The 14845-nt window shown below is 40.0% G+C and overlaps 1 protein-coding gene across 6 annotated transcripts in view; it reads right to left on the minus strand.

Moving 5' to 3' along the window:
- Positions 1 to 14845, minus strand: part of NR3C2 (nuclear receptor subfamily 3 group C member 2) — a 452700-nt gene that overhangs the window by 85292 nt on the left and 352563 nt on the right. For all 6 annotated transcript variants that reach the window (XM_070386627.1, XM_070386626.1, XM_070386630.1 and 3 more), the window contains 2 exons: positions 9980 to 10324; positions 7554 to 7698 (listed from right to left, as the gene is read on the minus strand). In XM_070386627.1, the coding sequence (XP_070242728.1) occupies positions 7554 to 7698; positions 9980 to 10324 (490 nt within the window). The remainder of the gene's footprint in view (positions 1 to 7553; positions 7699 to 9979; positions 10325 to 14845) is intronic.

Genomic DNA, 14845 nt, shown 5'->3' on the forward strand with positions numbered 1-14845 from the left:
GTCAATAAAGCAGAAGTAGATATTTTTCTGGAACTCTCTTACTTTTTCAATGATCCAGCGGATGTTGGCAATTTGATCTCTGGTTCTTCTGACTTTTCTAAAATCAGCTTGAACATCTGGAAGTTCATGGTTCACGTATTGCTGAAGCCTGGCCTGAAGAATTTTGAGCATTACTTTACTCGTGTGTGAGATGAGTGCAGTTGTGTGGTAGTTTGAACATTCTTTGGCATTGCCTTTCTTTGGGATTGGAATGAAAACTGACCTTTTCCAGTCCTGTGGCCACTGCTGAGTTTTCCAAATTTGCTGGCATATTGAGTGCAGCACTTTCACAGCATCATCTTTCAGGATTTGGAATAGCTCAACTGGAATTCCATCACCTCCACTAGCTTTGTTCATAGTGATGCTTTCTAGGGCCCACTTGACTTCACATTCCATGATGTCTGGCTCTAGGTGAGTGATCACACCATTGTGATCATCTGGGTCATGAAGATCTTTTTTGTACAGTTCTTCTGTGTATTCTTGCCACCTCTTCTTAATATCTTCTGCTTCTGTTAGGTCCATACCATTTCTGTCCTTTATTAAGCCCATCTTTGCATGAAATGTTCCCTTGGTATCTCTAATTTTCTTGACGAGATCTCTAGTCTTTCCTATTCTATTGTTTTCCTCTATTTCTTTGCACTGATCACTGAGGAAGGCTTTCTTATCTCTCCTTGCTATTCTTTGGAACTCTGCATTCAAATGGCTATATCTTTCCTTTTCTCCTTTGCTTTTCACTTCTCTTCTTTTCACAGCTGTTTGTAAGACCTCCTCAGACAGCCATTTTGCTTTTTTGCATTTCTTTTTCTTGGGGATGGTCTTGATTCCTGTCTCCTGTATAATGTCATGAACCTCCATCCATAGTTCATCAGGCACTCTATCAATCAGATCTAGTCCCTTAAATCTATTTCTCACTTCTACTGTATAATCATAAGGGATTTGATTTAGGTCATACTTGAATGGTTTAGTGGTTTTCCCTACTTTCTTCAATTTCAGTCTGAATTTGGCAATAAGGAGTTCATGATCTGAGCCACAGTCAGCTCCTAGTCTTGTTTTTGCTGACTGTATAGAGCTTCTCCATCTTTGGCTGCAAAGAATATAATCAGTCTGATTTTGGTGTTGACCATCTGGTGATGCCCATGTATAAAGTCTTCTCTTGTGTTGTTGGAAGAGGGTGTTTGCTATGACCAATGCATTCTCTTGGAAAAACTCTGTTAGCCTTTGCCCTGCTTCATTCTGTACTCCAAGGCCAAATTTGCCTGTTACTCCAGCTGTTTCTTGACTTTCTACTTTTGCATTCCAGTCTTCTATAATGAAAAGGACATCTTTTTTGGGTGTTAGTTCTAAAAGGTCTTGTAGGTCTTCATAGACCTGTTCAACTTCAGTTTCTTCAGCATTACTCATCGGGGCATAGACTTGGATTGTTGTGATATTGAATGGTTCGCCTTGGAAATGAACAGAGATCATTCTGTCATTTTTGAGACTGCATCCAAGTATTACATTTTGGACTCTTTTGTTGACTATGATGGCTACTCCGTTTCTTCTAAGGGATTCTTGCTCACAATAGTAGATATAATGGTCATCTGAGTTAAATTCACCCATTCCAGTTCATTTTAGTTTGCTGATTCCTAGAATGTCGATGTTCACTCTTGCCATCTCTTGTTTGACCACTTCCAATTTGCCCTGATTCAAGGACCTAACATTCCAGGTTCTTATGCAATATGGCTCTTTATAGCATCAGACCTTGCTTCCATTACCAGTCACATCCACAACTTGGTGTTGTTTTTGCTTTGGCTCTGTCTCTTCATTCTTTCTGGAGTTATTTCTCTACTGATCTCTATTTCCCAAGCATATTGGGCACCTACCGACCTGTGGAGTTCATCTTTCAGTGTCCTATCTTTTTGCCTTTTCATACTATTCATGGGGTTCTCAAGGCAAAAATACTAAAGTGGTTTGCCATTCCCTTCTCCAGTGGACCACATTTTGTCAGAACTCTCCACCATGACCCATCTGTCTTATTGGCTAGACTTAAAAGAGAACAAAACACTGAACCTTCATCTCAGAAATTAAAAAAAATTGAAGAAATTTCATTACAGGCTTAAATGGGAGTTTTAATATGTGTATTGAAGTTGATAAGAAATTTGAATACTTGCAGTGATCTGAAGCCATATTTGATAAGCTATTTCAAGGCAAAATTGAATAATGAATCATTTAATATATATTTGAAAGTTTTGAGTTTATAATAAAAATTCTAGTATTCTAATTTAAAATATTAACTCATATCTTCACCCCAAAGTTTAATAAAAACTTAAAAATAATGTTCTCCTTATTATTCCCTACTTCGCATCTTTCCTTTAGCTCCAATAACAGCTAAAGGATAAGATCTTTGGGAACTCTCAGAATCATTTCACAGTTGAAGGCAAAGACACAATCAACTATTCAAGTTTTCTTCTCCATTTTAAATATAGCTACACCTCTATTGGTGAAAACAAATCATTTCTGCATCATAGTTCTTGGTCATAAACTTCAACCTCATAAATAGCAATGATAATTAGAAATCTCTCTTGATGAATAGATTGTTCGGTGCATTTGCTCAATACTTGATATATTCCACAAATATTTATGGAGAACCTGCTATGCCTTGGACACAATGCCAAGGGCTGGAAATTAACAAATGATTAAGACAGAGTCCGTGATTTCAAGGAGGAGGTGCTATCTAACAGGGGAGGGATACAGACACCTACAAAGAGCTGCCAGGGTGAGAGGGGGTCCAAGACAGTTGAGGGTGAGTGGGAGAGCAAGGGTGGGCCCCATCAGTGCATTCTATCCTCAGCTGAATGGCATGCATTACTCCCTGGCACAAAAAGGCACCTTCTCTCCTCTTTGGTGAAAGGTATGAGGTATGGGCAATGACTGGGGGGAACACGGGGGCATGTTCAGAAGACATGAATATGTAAGCTGTTGGCAGGCCTGGGAGAAGCATGTTCAAACCTCCCAGTCCCCATTTTACTGGGACTGTTGTGATAGCATTTAGCACTGGTCACCACAGCTCCTTTTCCAAAGTTCTCTCTTTCCCTGGAATCTGTGAGATAACACTCTCCTATCTTTCTTCTTTTAACCTCCACCTCTAAGATGTATTTGAACATTTCTCTTTCCAGCAGGACCTCTCTTTAGGTTTCTGATCTGTACAGTTAACTGCCAGTTTGGCATCTCCTCTTAGACTATGAGTCAAAGGCAATTCAATCCTAACACATTTAAAACTGGCCTCATGCTCTTCCCTTCCAAACCCTGGTCCTCTAATCCAGCTCTTTAACCCAGTGAGTGGTGCCTTGTCTTCCCTGGTACTTATGGCTGAGGCCTGAAAGTCATCTTACACACCTACTTCCTCCTCCTCCTCTCCGATTTCTTTCAGAATCCAACCGCCCACAACTCGAGCTGATTCTGCCGCTGGGCATCTTTGCATTGTATCCAGGCCCACTGTGATGCTGCCTTGCATTCAGTGCTGGTCCCTCAGCCTAAATCAACTTTCCTCCTCCTGTACTTCCTGCCCCTGGATGACACTAGCTTCATCAATCCCAGGGAATCCTTCCTGTCTAGACCAATACCTCTCCTTAACTGCTCTCAAAGTACTCTTCTTTCAGTACTTATCACAATTATGATCTTAGAATTTTTTGATAATGTCTGTCTCTTCCATTAGACCATATGTTCCATGAGACAGCGTATATTAATATATTTCACAATTCGAAAATCACTGCTTAGAAAATTGATGAGTGGTAGTAAATATTTCCTCAATAAATGCAGGATGAAGTACGTATATATAAACTTCAGCTGTACCCCATACTCTGCAACTTATTAATTTCCCTAAAATATATAGGGTCTGTGAGAGCACCTTGTGATTGAGTTACCACAACCACTCTATTTGTTGATGGAGTTTGACCAAAAGGCTTTATGCCATTTCCAAATGTTTCCTGGGAGTAGGTTTTCCTCCCTGCTTTGAAAAATGCAAAGTTTTTTTTTTTTTTTTTTTTCTGCCCTGCTCTTTCTACTTGAGAGAAAACGTAGTAAGTCTAGGCTGCAGTTGAGGTCAGAGGTTTTAAGAACAGGGAACAAAATGTTCATTCTAGTAATTATACAATGTCATATTATTTAATTACTTATAATGTTAGAATGGAATTTTTTGGTTATTTCCATTTTATTTCTATTAATATTTTCTAGAACAAATAAATGCATAGAGCTTATATGACCTTATCTTTTGATTTTGGTTTCTTGTCTACTTCTAAAAAACCTTCAATGACATTAATTTTATCAGTGTCTGTGAATGGATAAAATGTGGTCAATTCTATTTGGTAAAAACAAAAGAAACAAATATGGTAATCATGTTCTATAAAGTTACAGTAGACACAAAAATAGCTAATACTGAGCTATGTCTCCTTCAAGGGGACATACAGGGTGAGGTTCCTGGGAGCTATCGCTCGTACCATTTTCACCAACTGATCTACACCTAATCTTGCTTTGTGTGTATTTCTGTTTAAAAGATATCCTACTAATATATACTGTTGATTCATTAATACTGAGCTCACAGCCAACAGTACCGTTACTCATGCCTGATAGAAGCTTATCGAACATCTGTATTTTTTCCTTAAAAAATACATCACACACATCACAGCCTTCTTGCACTTAGGAACACCAGAAAGTACTACAGCATTCTGTTAATGGGTCATTTTAAACAGTGAAATCATCAGAAAAAAGCACAACAATGCAAAAAATGGTACTAAATAGACCACGTAAAAGATACTTGTTTACCGTATGAGAACCGAAACAAGAAGGCAGAGTCTCAGCTGAAATGCACACGTCAGGCACCTCAAACTTACTGCCTCTGTGTGCGGCAAATATTGACTTCGGGTTTACAGATAAACATGCCAGAAGACCAATGCACAAATACAGAAGCTGCAAATAATGAGATAAAGTCTACACACATACAATGGAGTATTATCCAGCCGTGAAATGAAATTCTGATACCTGCTACAGTAAGGACGAACCTTGAAAACTTTATGCTAAGTGAAATAAGCCAGACCAAAAAAAAAAAGGACACATATTACATGGTTCCATTTATACGAAATATCTAGAATAGGCAAGTTATCAGGGCTTTGGGGGAAAGGAGGATGCTGAGTTATTGCTCAACGGGTCTAGAGTTTCTGTTTGGGATGATGAAACAAGTACTGGAGATGGGTGGTGATGGGAGCACAATGAAGTCAATGTAATGAATGCTAGTGTTGCACCATGAATGGTTAAAGAGGAACATTTTATATTAAACACATTTTACAATAAAAAATCAAAAGAGTCGCTGAATAAGATTAAATGGATTATGTGACTCTTCTGTTAAAACCTAAAGGAAACATCTGGATGGAACTAAGAGATTCTAATTTACCCACATGTCCTCTTAAAGCAAAGACCCTCCTTAATATGCTTTTTTTTTTGGTTCTTGGCCCCACTGAGCAGCTTACAGGATCTCAGTTCTCCAGCCAGGGATCAAACCCAGGCTCCCAGCAGTGAAAGCACAGTGGCCCAACCAGTGGACCCTCGGGGAACTCCAAAATGTTCTCCTTTCGGTTTATAGACCACATTGAAAAATAAGCTTCCTGTTTAATAATATCAGCTGATTATTGAGGAAAACAAACAATTTAAAATGTGCATGTCAGTTGTTTGGCCTCACTTTATGCTTTTGGTAAAAATTTATGTACTCGTAGAATAATTTGTTCTGATTGCCAAAAGAAGGGTCACCCCAGGAACCAACAACTGATGCTCCTAATTTATGTTGAACTAAAACTGCCTCTCTGGTCCACTATATTTGGGTGAAGTGATTTTCTCAGGAAAACTACCACCAGTACAACTTAGGTATTTAGGCACTACATGTCCACTGTGAATCTTTCATGTCCCTTCTCTCTCCTACCTCACCAATCTAATTCTCATCTGCTTCCTCCCCTATTTTCATATCTCTAGAGAGAGCCATCTGTTAGAATATGGCTGTGGTTGCCATCATCATTCAAATGTTCCTTTTTATTTTAAGTATTTCTTGACCCAGCAATTACAAAGAAGCATGGCTAGATATAAACATAAACGGAATGTGCTAATGTAGAATGCAAACAATATTAAAATGTTAAACTTAACATAGGGAGGAATTCATGGCCAAAGAAAAGTCTATTACAGTTCTTTCAATCTTTTTAAAATGCATCATAAAACTAAAAATGTTTCACTACAGAATAACATTTTGGCTTCTCTTACGATTGCAAAGAAGGGTAATTATGATTGTCATGAAAACACATTGAGCAGCTGTATACTGTTAACAAAAGAATCATTCTATGAACGTGCTCAAAAACTGGCACTTTGTATGCTCACATTTCCTAGAAATTAGACAGTCTTCCCAACTGGAGCAGACAGCAAAAGAGATGCCTTTCTATTAATTGTGGCTTTGTACCAATCAAGTTTTGGGAGCCAATTGGATTGTCTTTCTTTGGGACAATTTCTTACACATACTCAGACATGTGTATTATAATTTTATAAAAAGTAATTTTTAAGTTCTCAAATGATAGCCTTTTCTATTTGCTTTTTTAATTTTAAAATTTTTTGGCCTTGCTGCATGGCATGTGGGATCTTAGTTCCCCAATGAAGGATCAAACCCATACCTACTGCAAAGAAACATGGGAGTCTTAACCACTGGGCCACCAGGAAAGTCCTGATAGCTTTTTAACTCTTGGAAAATATTGGTGGGACTTCCCTACAGTGGATAGGAGTCCACCTGCCAATGCGGGCGATAGGGGTTCGATTCCTGGTCCGGGAAGATTCCACATGCCATGGAGGAACTAAAGCCCATATGCCACAATTACTGAAGCCTGCACTCTAGAGCCTGTGAGTTGCAACAATGGTGCCCATGTGCTACAACTGCCCACATGCCCTAGAACCCAAGCTCTATAATCAGAGGAGTCACTGCAAGAAGTCCATGCACGCCAACAGAGAAAGTCCATGTGCTGCTCACACTAGAGAAAGCCTGCGTGCGGCAATGAAGACCCAGCGCAACCAAACAAACCACATACACATATCAGGGTATTCTTTCATAAAGGCACATCTGTTCAGAAATCATTTGGAGTCTTTTCTCCTAATTGCTACGGTTGTTTGGACGGATGCATGTGCTTTCATTTTGAGGCAAAGTAGTGAAATGTTTTCACATTATCAAGATAAGAATCGACTGCTTTTGAGTCGACCTTACATGCTGGACCCCCATTCATACACAGCATGAAATAAGTCAGGGTCTTTACAAATGGTATTTTGATAGATGCTGGATTGTTATCTATGCCATATTTATGCCCACTCTTTTAAGAACAATGTAGCATTATGTTCATTTGGATAAACTGTGATTTGACAACTGATTTCAATAAAACATTTGCTTCACTTAAAAAAAAGAAATCATAAAAAAGCATAATGAGTAACTATTTTATGAAGGCTAATGAATAGGTACTTACTCATTAAAGACTAGGTCTGGTGCAAAATAGAGATACTGGCTGTTTGTATGTTTGTACGATCTCCAGCTCAAGGCAAATGACGACAGACACATCCAAGAATACTGGATGAGGGTTATTTGGTCCTCAAGAGGCAGGTTTTTAAATCCTGAAGAACAGAACAATTTACCACAGAAAACACTTAGCATTTAAGTACATCCCAGGAAGGAGCTTCTTAAGTCCACCCCCTTGCCCCCTCTCTTCTCATCGACTCAAAGCAATTCCACAGTTCCTTCCAGAGTACCTATCACGGACCTGGCCTTGTTTAACGTTTTATGTTAAATTCACTCTAAATTCTCAAGAAGCAAACACTGCCAGGACAAAGAAAACTAAGATGTCCTGGACGTTTCACTGTGGTCGGTGGTCTACCACCCTTAGTGAGACTGAAAGAATTTGTGTTAACTTGTGCCACTTGCTTCAGCCTACTCACAACTGATATCTTCATAACCAAAGATAATTTAATGACTGTCTACTACTGCATACCTGAAACAGTGGTGGAAGATGTTAGTTTTCATGAAGTGATGTGAAAGTTAGTCACTCAGTCAAGTCTGACTCTGTGACCTCATGGCCTTTAGCCCACCAGGCTCTTTTGTCCATGGAATTCTCCAGGAAAGAATACTGCAGTGGGTTGCCACTTCCTTTTCCAGGGGATCTTCCCAACCCAGGGATCGAACCCAGGTCTCCCACATTGCAGGCAGACTCTTTACTGTCTGAGCCACCAGGGAAGCCTCATTTCCTGGTTAATTTTCATGAGTTTGCAGAGATTTAAAAAGTCTTATTCCTTGCTTCCCCTAGTTGGACATAACCAGACTTTTGAGGCAGAATACGCATTCTTGGCAGGGCTTCCTCAATAGCTCCATGGTAAAGAATCTGCCTGCAATGCAGGAGACTCAGGAGATGCGGGTTCAATTCCAGGGTGAGGAAGATGCCCTGGAGGAGGAAATGGCAACCCTCTCCAGTATTCTTGCCTGGAGAATCCCAAACACAGAAGAGTCTGGCAGGCTACAATCTATGGCGGTCTAAGAGTCAGACACGACTGAATGACTGAGCACGCATGTCCTCAAGCATCCTTGGTGCTGGTCCTGCCTCACTCACAGTCTCCCTTTCTGGGCCTCAAGTCCTTCATTTGTTTCTTTTTCCACTCTCTGTACTCCAAGGGGCACCAGGGTATCCTTCTGTCCATGTAGTTTCACCTGGGCAAGACTCCCTTCAAAGAATTAGGGCTTCTGATTACCTTTTGTTTTATGGCTGGTAGGTGACCACAAGTCATTTAAGAAATGGCTTTGGATTAATGAACTGGGACAATGTGATCGCAATTGTAAGTGATGTTTCCATAGATTAACAGGGACCTTATCAATAAAATTCTACAGCATAAAAAAATGACTAAATTAGGAACTTCAAGGACAATTTAAAGAGTGCTGGAGGTAAGATGATATTTTCAGCAAGATGTAGAGTCCCCTAAAGCTTACTTGACAGGTCTTTTTAAAAAATTAATATTTATTGGAGCATAATTGATTTACAATATTGTGTTAGTTTCAGGTGTACAGCAAAGTGAATCAGTTTATACACAGGATACATATATATATATATATATATATATATATATATATGTATAATCAGGATATCTATCTATCTATCTATATATCTATCTCCACTCTTTTCAAGATTCTTTTCCCATAGAGGTCATTACAGAGTATTGAGTAGAGTTCCCTATGCTATATATATTTTATATATAGATAAATATAGTATGTGCGTGCATGTTCAGTTGCTTCATTCATGTCTGACTCTTTGTGACCCTGTGGACCATAGTCCATCAGGCTCCTCCATCCATGGGATTCTCCAGGCAAGAATACTAGAGTGGGTTGCCATGTCCTTCTCCAGAGAATCTTCCCAATTCAGGGATTAAAACCAGGTCTCTTACATCTCCTGCACCGGCAGGCGGGTTCTTTACCACTAGCACCACCTGAAAAGCCCATATATAGTATATATAACTATTTTATATACGGTAGCGTGTATGTCTTAATTAACCTGGTTTAGGCTTAGATTAGCTCTTGTTATGAGCTGCTAATTATGGGCTTATTTTGGGCTCTGACAACTAGAATATGTTTTACCTTATTAATATTACTGGGATGAAATGTTCCATTTCAATCCTCAACATAAGAAATGCATACATTATATGAACACTAGAATACTTAACTCTAACTTCTCAAGAGATGAGCACACTCACCAGACTTTCTACACCCTGAATTTGACATCGAGTTAAAAACAAAAAACTGGGTCTCAGGATTGAGACGAACGCTAACTCAATCGCACCGTTGCATATGGCGCACTCTGTGGCCCTGAGGCGCCCAGTCCAGGATGCAGACCCAGAAAGGAGAGCCCGTCCTTACCTGGAAGTACCTTCGCCCACTTCACAACTTGGATCATCTGCTTGCCGGCTAAGCGATTGAGGGTGGAGAGCAGGTTTTCGGCCGTATCTGGTTTGGAGCCGTCATAGCCTGCATATACAATCTCGGGCTCGATGGTTTCAAGGATCATAGAAGGCGAAGGTGTGAGCGCTCGCGAGATTGTGGAGAGCTGCGGGACCAGCGCCGAGTTGACCGAGGGCTCCTGCGCAGGCGCGATGTATGTAGTGCCTTCCTCCGGGCTCTGGGGGGGCGGGGGTGGGGGTGGAGGCTGCTGCGCCTGTTCCTCGTGAAGCCCTTTTAACTTCCCCAACTTCTTGGACTTCCGAGCTGAAAAAAACAAAGTGATAAACAATAAGGGCAAATTAAGATTATGTTTGGCCTGATAAATATGTCAAGTACAGCATTTCCATATGTTACAGATAAATGAATGTTGTTAAGAGTTACAAGAAAAAACTATTACAAGAAAAAATTTTATTTTTTCATTTTGTGTCCATATGAGGGTCTGACTGTTCACTAAACTGGGATAATCATTTCATAATGTAAAGTCATTAAAATCATTAAGCTCCACACTGTAAACTTATATATAGTGCATGTTGGGCTTCCCTGGTGGCTCAGCTGGTAAAGAATCCACCTGTGATGCAGGAGACCTGAATTCTATCCCTGGGTTGGGAAGATCCCCTGGAGAAGGGAAAGGCTACCCACTCCAGTATTCTGGCCTGGAGAATTCCATAGCATGGGGCAGCAAAGAGTCTGACAGGACTGAGCGACTTTCACTTTCTTTCTTTCAGGTCGCTTTAGTAGTGTCCCACTCTTTGTGACCCTGGACTATAGCCCACTGGGCTCCTCTGTCCATGGGATTCTGCAGGCAAGAATACTGGAGTGAGCTGCCACAGTGCTATATGTCAATTATTACCTCAATAAAAATGAAATGAAATAAACAGTACCAAAAAGGGGAGTTAAATAAAAGGTTATCTTGAGGATACTGTCCATGAGGTAAATTGCAATCAAATATTGACTTATATTGATGAAAACATATTTTTTTCTCTAAAGATGTCTTGCTATACTGGTAGGAACAGTTCTTTTCCAACATTTTTCTGATACCAGGCATTGTCCTATACGCTTTCTATAAATTAACCACTTTAACGACTTAGTCAGTTTTATGACTAGGTACTATTACAATTCTCATTTTATAATGAGGACACTGAGACCAGGAGGGCTGAGAAGTCTGTCCAGGATCACACAGCTAGCACATGTAAAATAGATGTAAGAGCTCAGAGGAAGGAAAAATTACTTCAGATGCTATCAAGTTATATATGCCACAACCAAATCTTTTATAAATAAAAAATTCCCACCTATTATCCACCAGAGTTGGCAACAAGAGCTAGTCTGACCTGAGTGTACTTATTATCTGAGCCCTGTCTCTGCTCCCTCTAATTAGCTTTCCCTGGCCCTTGACTTATTCCCCTTTGGTGCTTCTCTGTCACCTAATCTTTTTGCTGTGGCCTACATGTAACCAATTGTTTACTCAGAGTAGTTATTTTGTGCAAATGCTGTTAGACCAAGATCCCCAGCTATACTGTGAACTGCTGAGACATAAGGGTTGGGTGTTCCTCCTCTTTGACAGCCCCCACGTCACCTTGGTAAATGTTACACCTGCACAAATAATTTACACATTTCCACTGAATGAATGGGGTTGCAATCAACCCCAAAGCAAGACAACAGAAGGGAAGAAATGAAGTATCTAGACGATTCCAAACTGGAGTGCTAACTACTAAACGTACAGGAAATTAATGCTATTAAAAAAGGCAGGTGTGAGTTATACCACTACACAATCTTTAAAAATCTCTATTTTTTTTTTACTATAAACAAACAATTCACATATCACATGGTCTATAATTAAAAGAGATCACAAAATACTGTATAGGAATACCACTTTAGAGTTCCAGGAGAATATATGTACAAGAGACCATGTTCTAATTTATCTAGAACAGTCCTGGTTTAGATCAATTTGGTTTATGCTTGTTTTCCAGCATGATTATTAGTAAGTGCCCCCTTTTACTCCTAAAAGTACCACATTTTGGACAACAAATAATGCGTTCATCTTAATTAAAACCAAAGAATCAGTGTTAACTTTAAGCAACCGCTTACAAATTTTTTATTGTAGTTGATTTACAGTGTTGTGTTAATATCTGCAGTACAGCAAAGTGTCTCAGGTATACACATACATATTTCATATTCTTTTCCATTATGGTTTATCACAGGATATTGAATATATTTCCCTGTGCTATACAGGACTTTTATTTATCCAGTCTATATACAGTACTTTGCATCCGCTAATCCCGAACTCCCAAAACTTCCCTCTCCCCAACCCTGCCCCTTTGGCAACCACACATCTGTTCTCTATGTCTATGAGTCTGTTTCCGTTCCATGGATAGGTTCATTAGTGTTGTATTTTACATTCCACATGTAAGTGGTATCATATGGTATCTGTCTTTCACTCTCTGACTTAGTTTGCTTAGTGTGTTAATCTCAAGTTCCACCCATGTTGCTGCAAATAGCATTATTTTGTTCTTTTTAATGACTGGGTAATATTCCACCAGATATATGTACCACTACTTCTTTATCCACTCATCTCTTGATGGACATTTAGGCTGTTTCCATGTCTTGGCGATTGTAAATGGTGCAATAGCAACTGCTTTTCATTCACATTTCTCTTGATGGCTCAGTCATGCAGAAGAGATCCCTCTTTGCTTGACAAGTGAGTCTTCTCTCTGCTTTCCATGGGGTACTCTAGTTTTGTCCAAGAAAAGGTACTGATTTAATAACAGAAGTCTATCTTTGTTTGAGTGGATTTTTTTCTTCTGTGATCAATGGGATGTTAATGTGGATTTCTGGTTTTGTATTGAACAACTTTGGCCTTCCCAGGTGGTGCTAAAAAATCTGCCTGCCAATGCAGAAGATGCAAGAGATGAAGGCTCAATTCCTGGATTGGGAAGATCTCCTGGAGAAGGAAATGGCAACCCACTCCAATGTTCTTGCCTAAGAAGTCCAATGGACAGAGGAGCCTGGTAGGCTACAGTCCATAGGGTCGCAAAAGAGTTGGACACAACTTAGCAACTAAACAACAAGAGCAACAATGATAGAGATGGTAAAAGAAAGATGGGGGCGGGTAGGAGAACTGGAAGGTAGATGGGAAGAGTGGTGGGTGGATAGCAGGTGGTGGGGTTGATGAAGTTTACTAGATAATGGGAAAGATGGGTGAATGAGTGAATAAATGAATAACAGAGAAAGCTCAGAAATGCCAAATGAGTTTCATTTCAATTCAGTTCAGCTGCTCAATCATGTCTGACTCATTGTGACCCCATGGACTGCAGCACGCCAGGTTTCCCTGTCCATCACCATCTCCCAGAGCTTGCTCAAATTCATGTCCATCGAGTCAGTGACGCCATCCGACCATTTCATCCTCTGTTATCCCCTTCTCCTCCTGCCTTCAATCTTTCCCAGAATCAGGGTCTTTTCCAATGAGTCAGTTCTTTGCATCAGTTCTTTGCATTCAGCTCCAGCATCAGTCCTTCCAATGAATACTGAGGACTGATTTCCTTTAGGATAGACTAGTTTGATCTCCTTGCAGTCCAGAGGACTTTCAAGAGTCTTCTCCAACACCACAGTTCAAAAGCATCAATTCTTAAGTGCTCAGCTTTCTTTATGGTCCAACTCTCACTTCCAAATGAGTTTAGAGCTCTGTAATAACTTGCTTTGCAACTGTCAGCTTTTCCATTTTATTAATTTATTTTTAAACTCCTGAAGTACCAGACATCTTCAACTTAGTTCTAACATGAATGAGGAACTTACAGGATACAAATTTAACATAAAGTAGAGCTTTGCAACCAACATAGGTCTGTCTAGTCACAGCTATGGTTTTTCCAGTAGTCATGTATGGATGTGAGAGTTGGACTATAAAGAAAGCTGAGTGCCAAAGAATTGATGCTTTTGAACTGTGGTGTTGGAGAAGACTCTTGAGAGTCTCTTGGACTGCAAGGAGATCCAACCAGTCCATCCTAAAGGAGATCAGTCCTGAATATTTACTGCAGGACTGATGCTGAAGCTGAAACTCCAGTACTTTGGCCACCTGATGTGAAGAGCTGACTCACTGGAAAGACCCTGATGCTGGGAAAGATTGAAGGCGGGAGGAGAAGGGGATGATAGAGGATAAGATGGTTGGATGGCATCACCAACTCAATGGACATGGGTTTCAGTAAACTCTGGGAGTTGGTGATGGATAGGGAGGCCTGGCGAGCTGCAGTCCATGGGGTTGCAAAGAGTTGGACACAACTGAAAGACTGAACTGAACTGAGCTGAGACCTATGCCACACCAATTAACTTGATTTTCAAAATAACCATTCATGCTTGTCATTAATACCACTTTCATCACAAAAGCACTTACTGATACAGATAAAAGACAAGTCACTATCCAACCACAGATATATCTGCCACCAATTCATTAAATGTTGAAGCTGGGCTTAAGAGATGAACAACATGTCATTCCTATCTTTAAGGAGTTTGAAATTAGCAATTAACAGTTTAAAATTTTCAATTATTTCAGGTCATTTCATTTCTCATGGACTGTCTGTTTCAATAAAAGAGGCAGGAAAATCTGAGTTTCAGAACTGTCTGAATGAGCAGCAGATGCAGTCTATCTACATATGTTTGCCCAGCAGTTCTGAGTGTACAGCAGGGAACCAAGATGCTTCTGATGAAAGTGAAAGTGAAGCCGCTCAGTCGTGTCAGACTCTTTGCGATCCCATGGACTATAGCCTATCAGGCTCCTCTGTCCATGGGATTTTCCAG

Source organism: Bos mutus, chromosome 17 (genome assembly GCF_027580195.1).
Source record: "Bos mutus isolate GX-2022 chromosome 17, NWIPB_WYAK_1.1, whole genome shotgun sequence".
NCBI classification, from domain to species: domain Eukaryota; kingdom Metazoa; phylum Chordata; class Mammalia; order Artiodactyla; family Bovidae; genus Bos; species Bos mutus.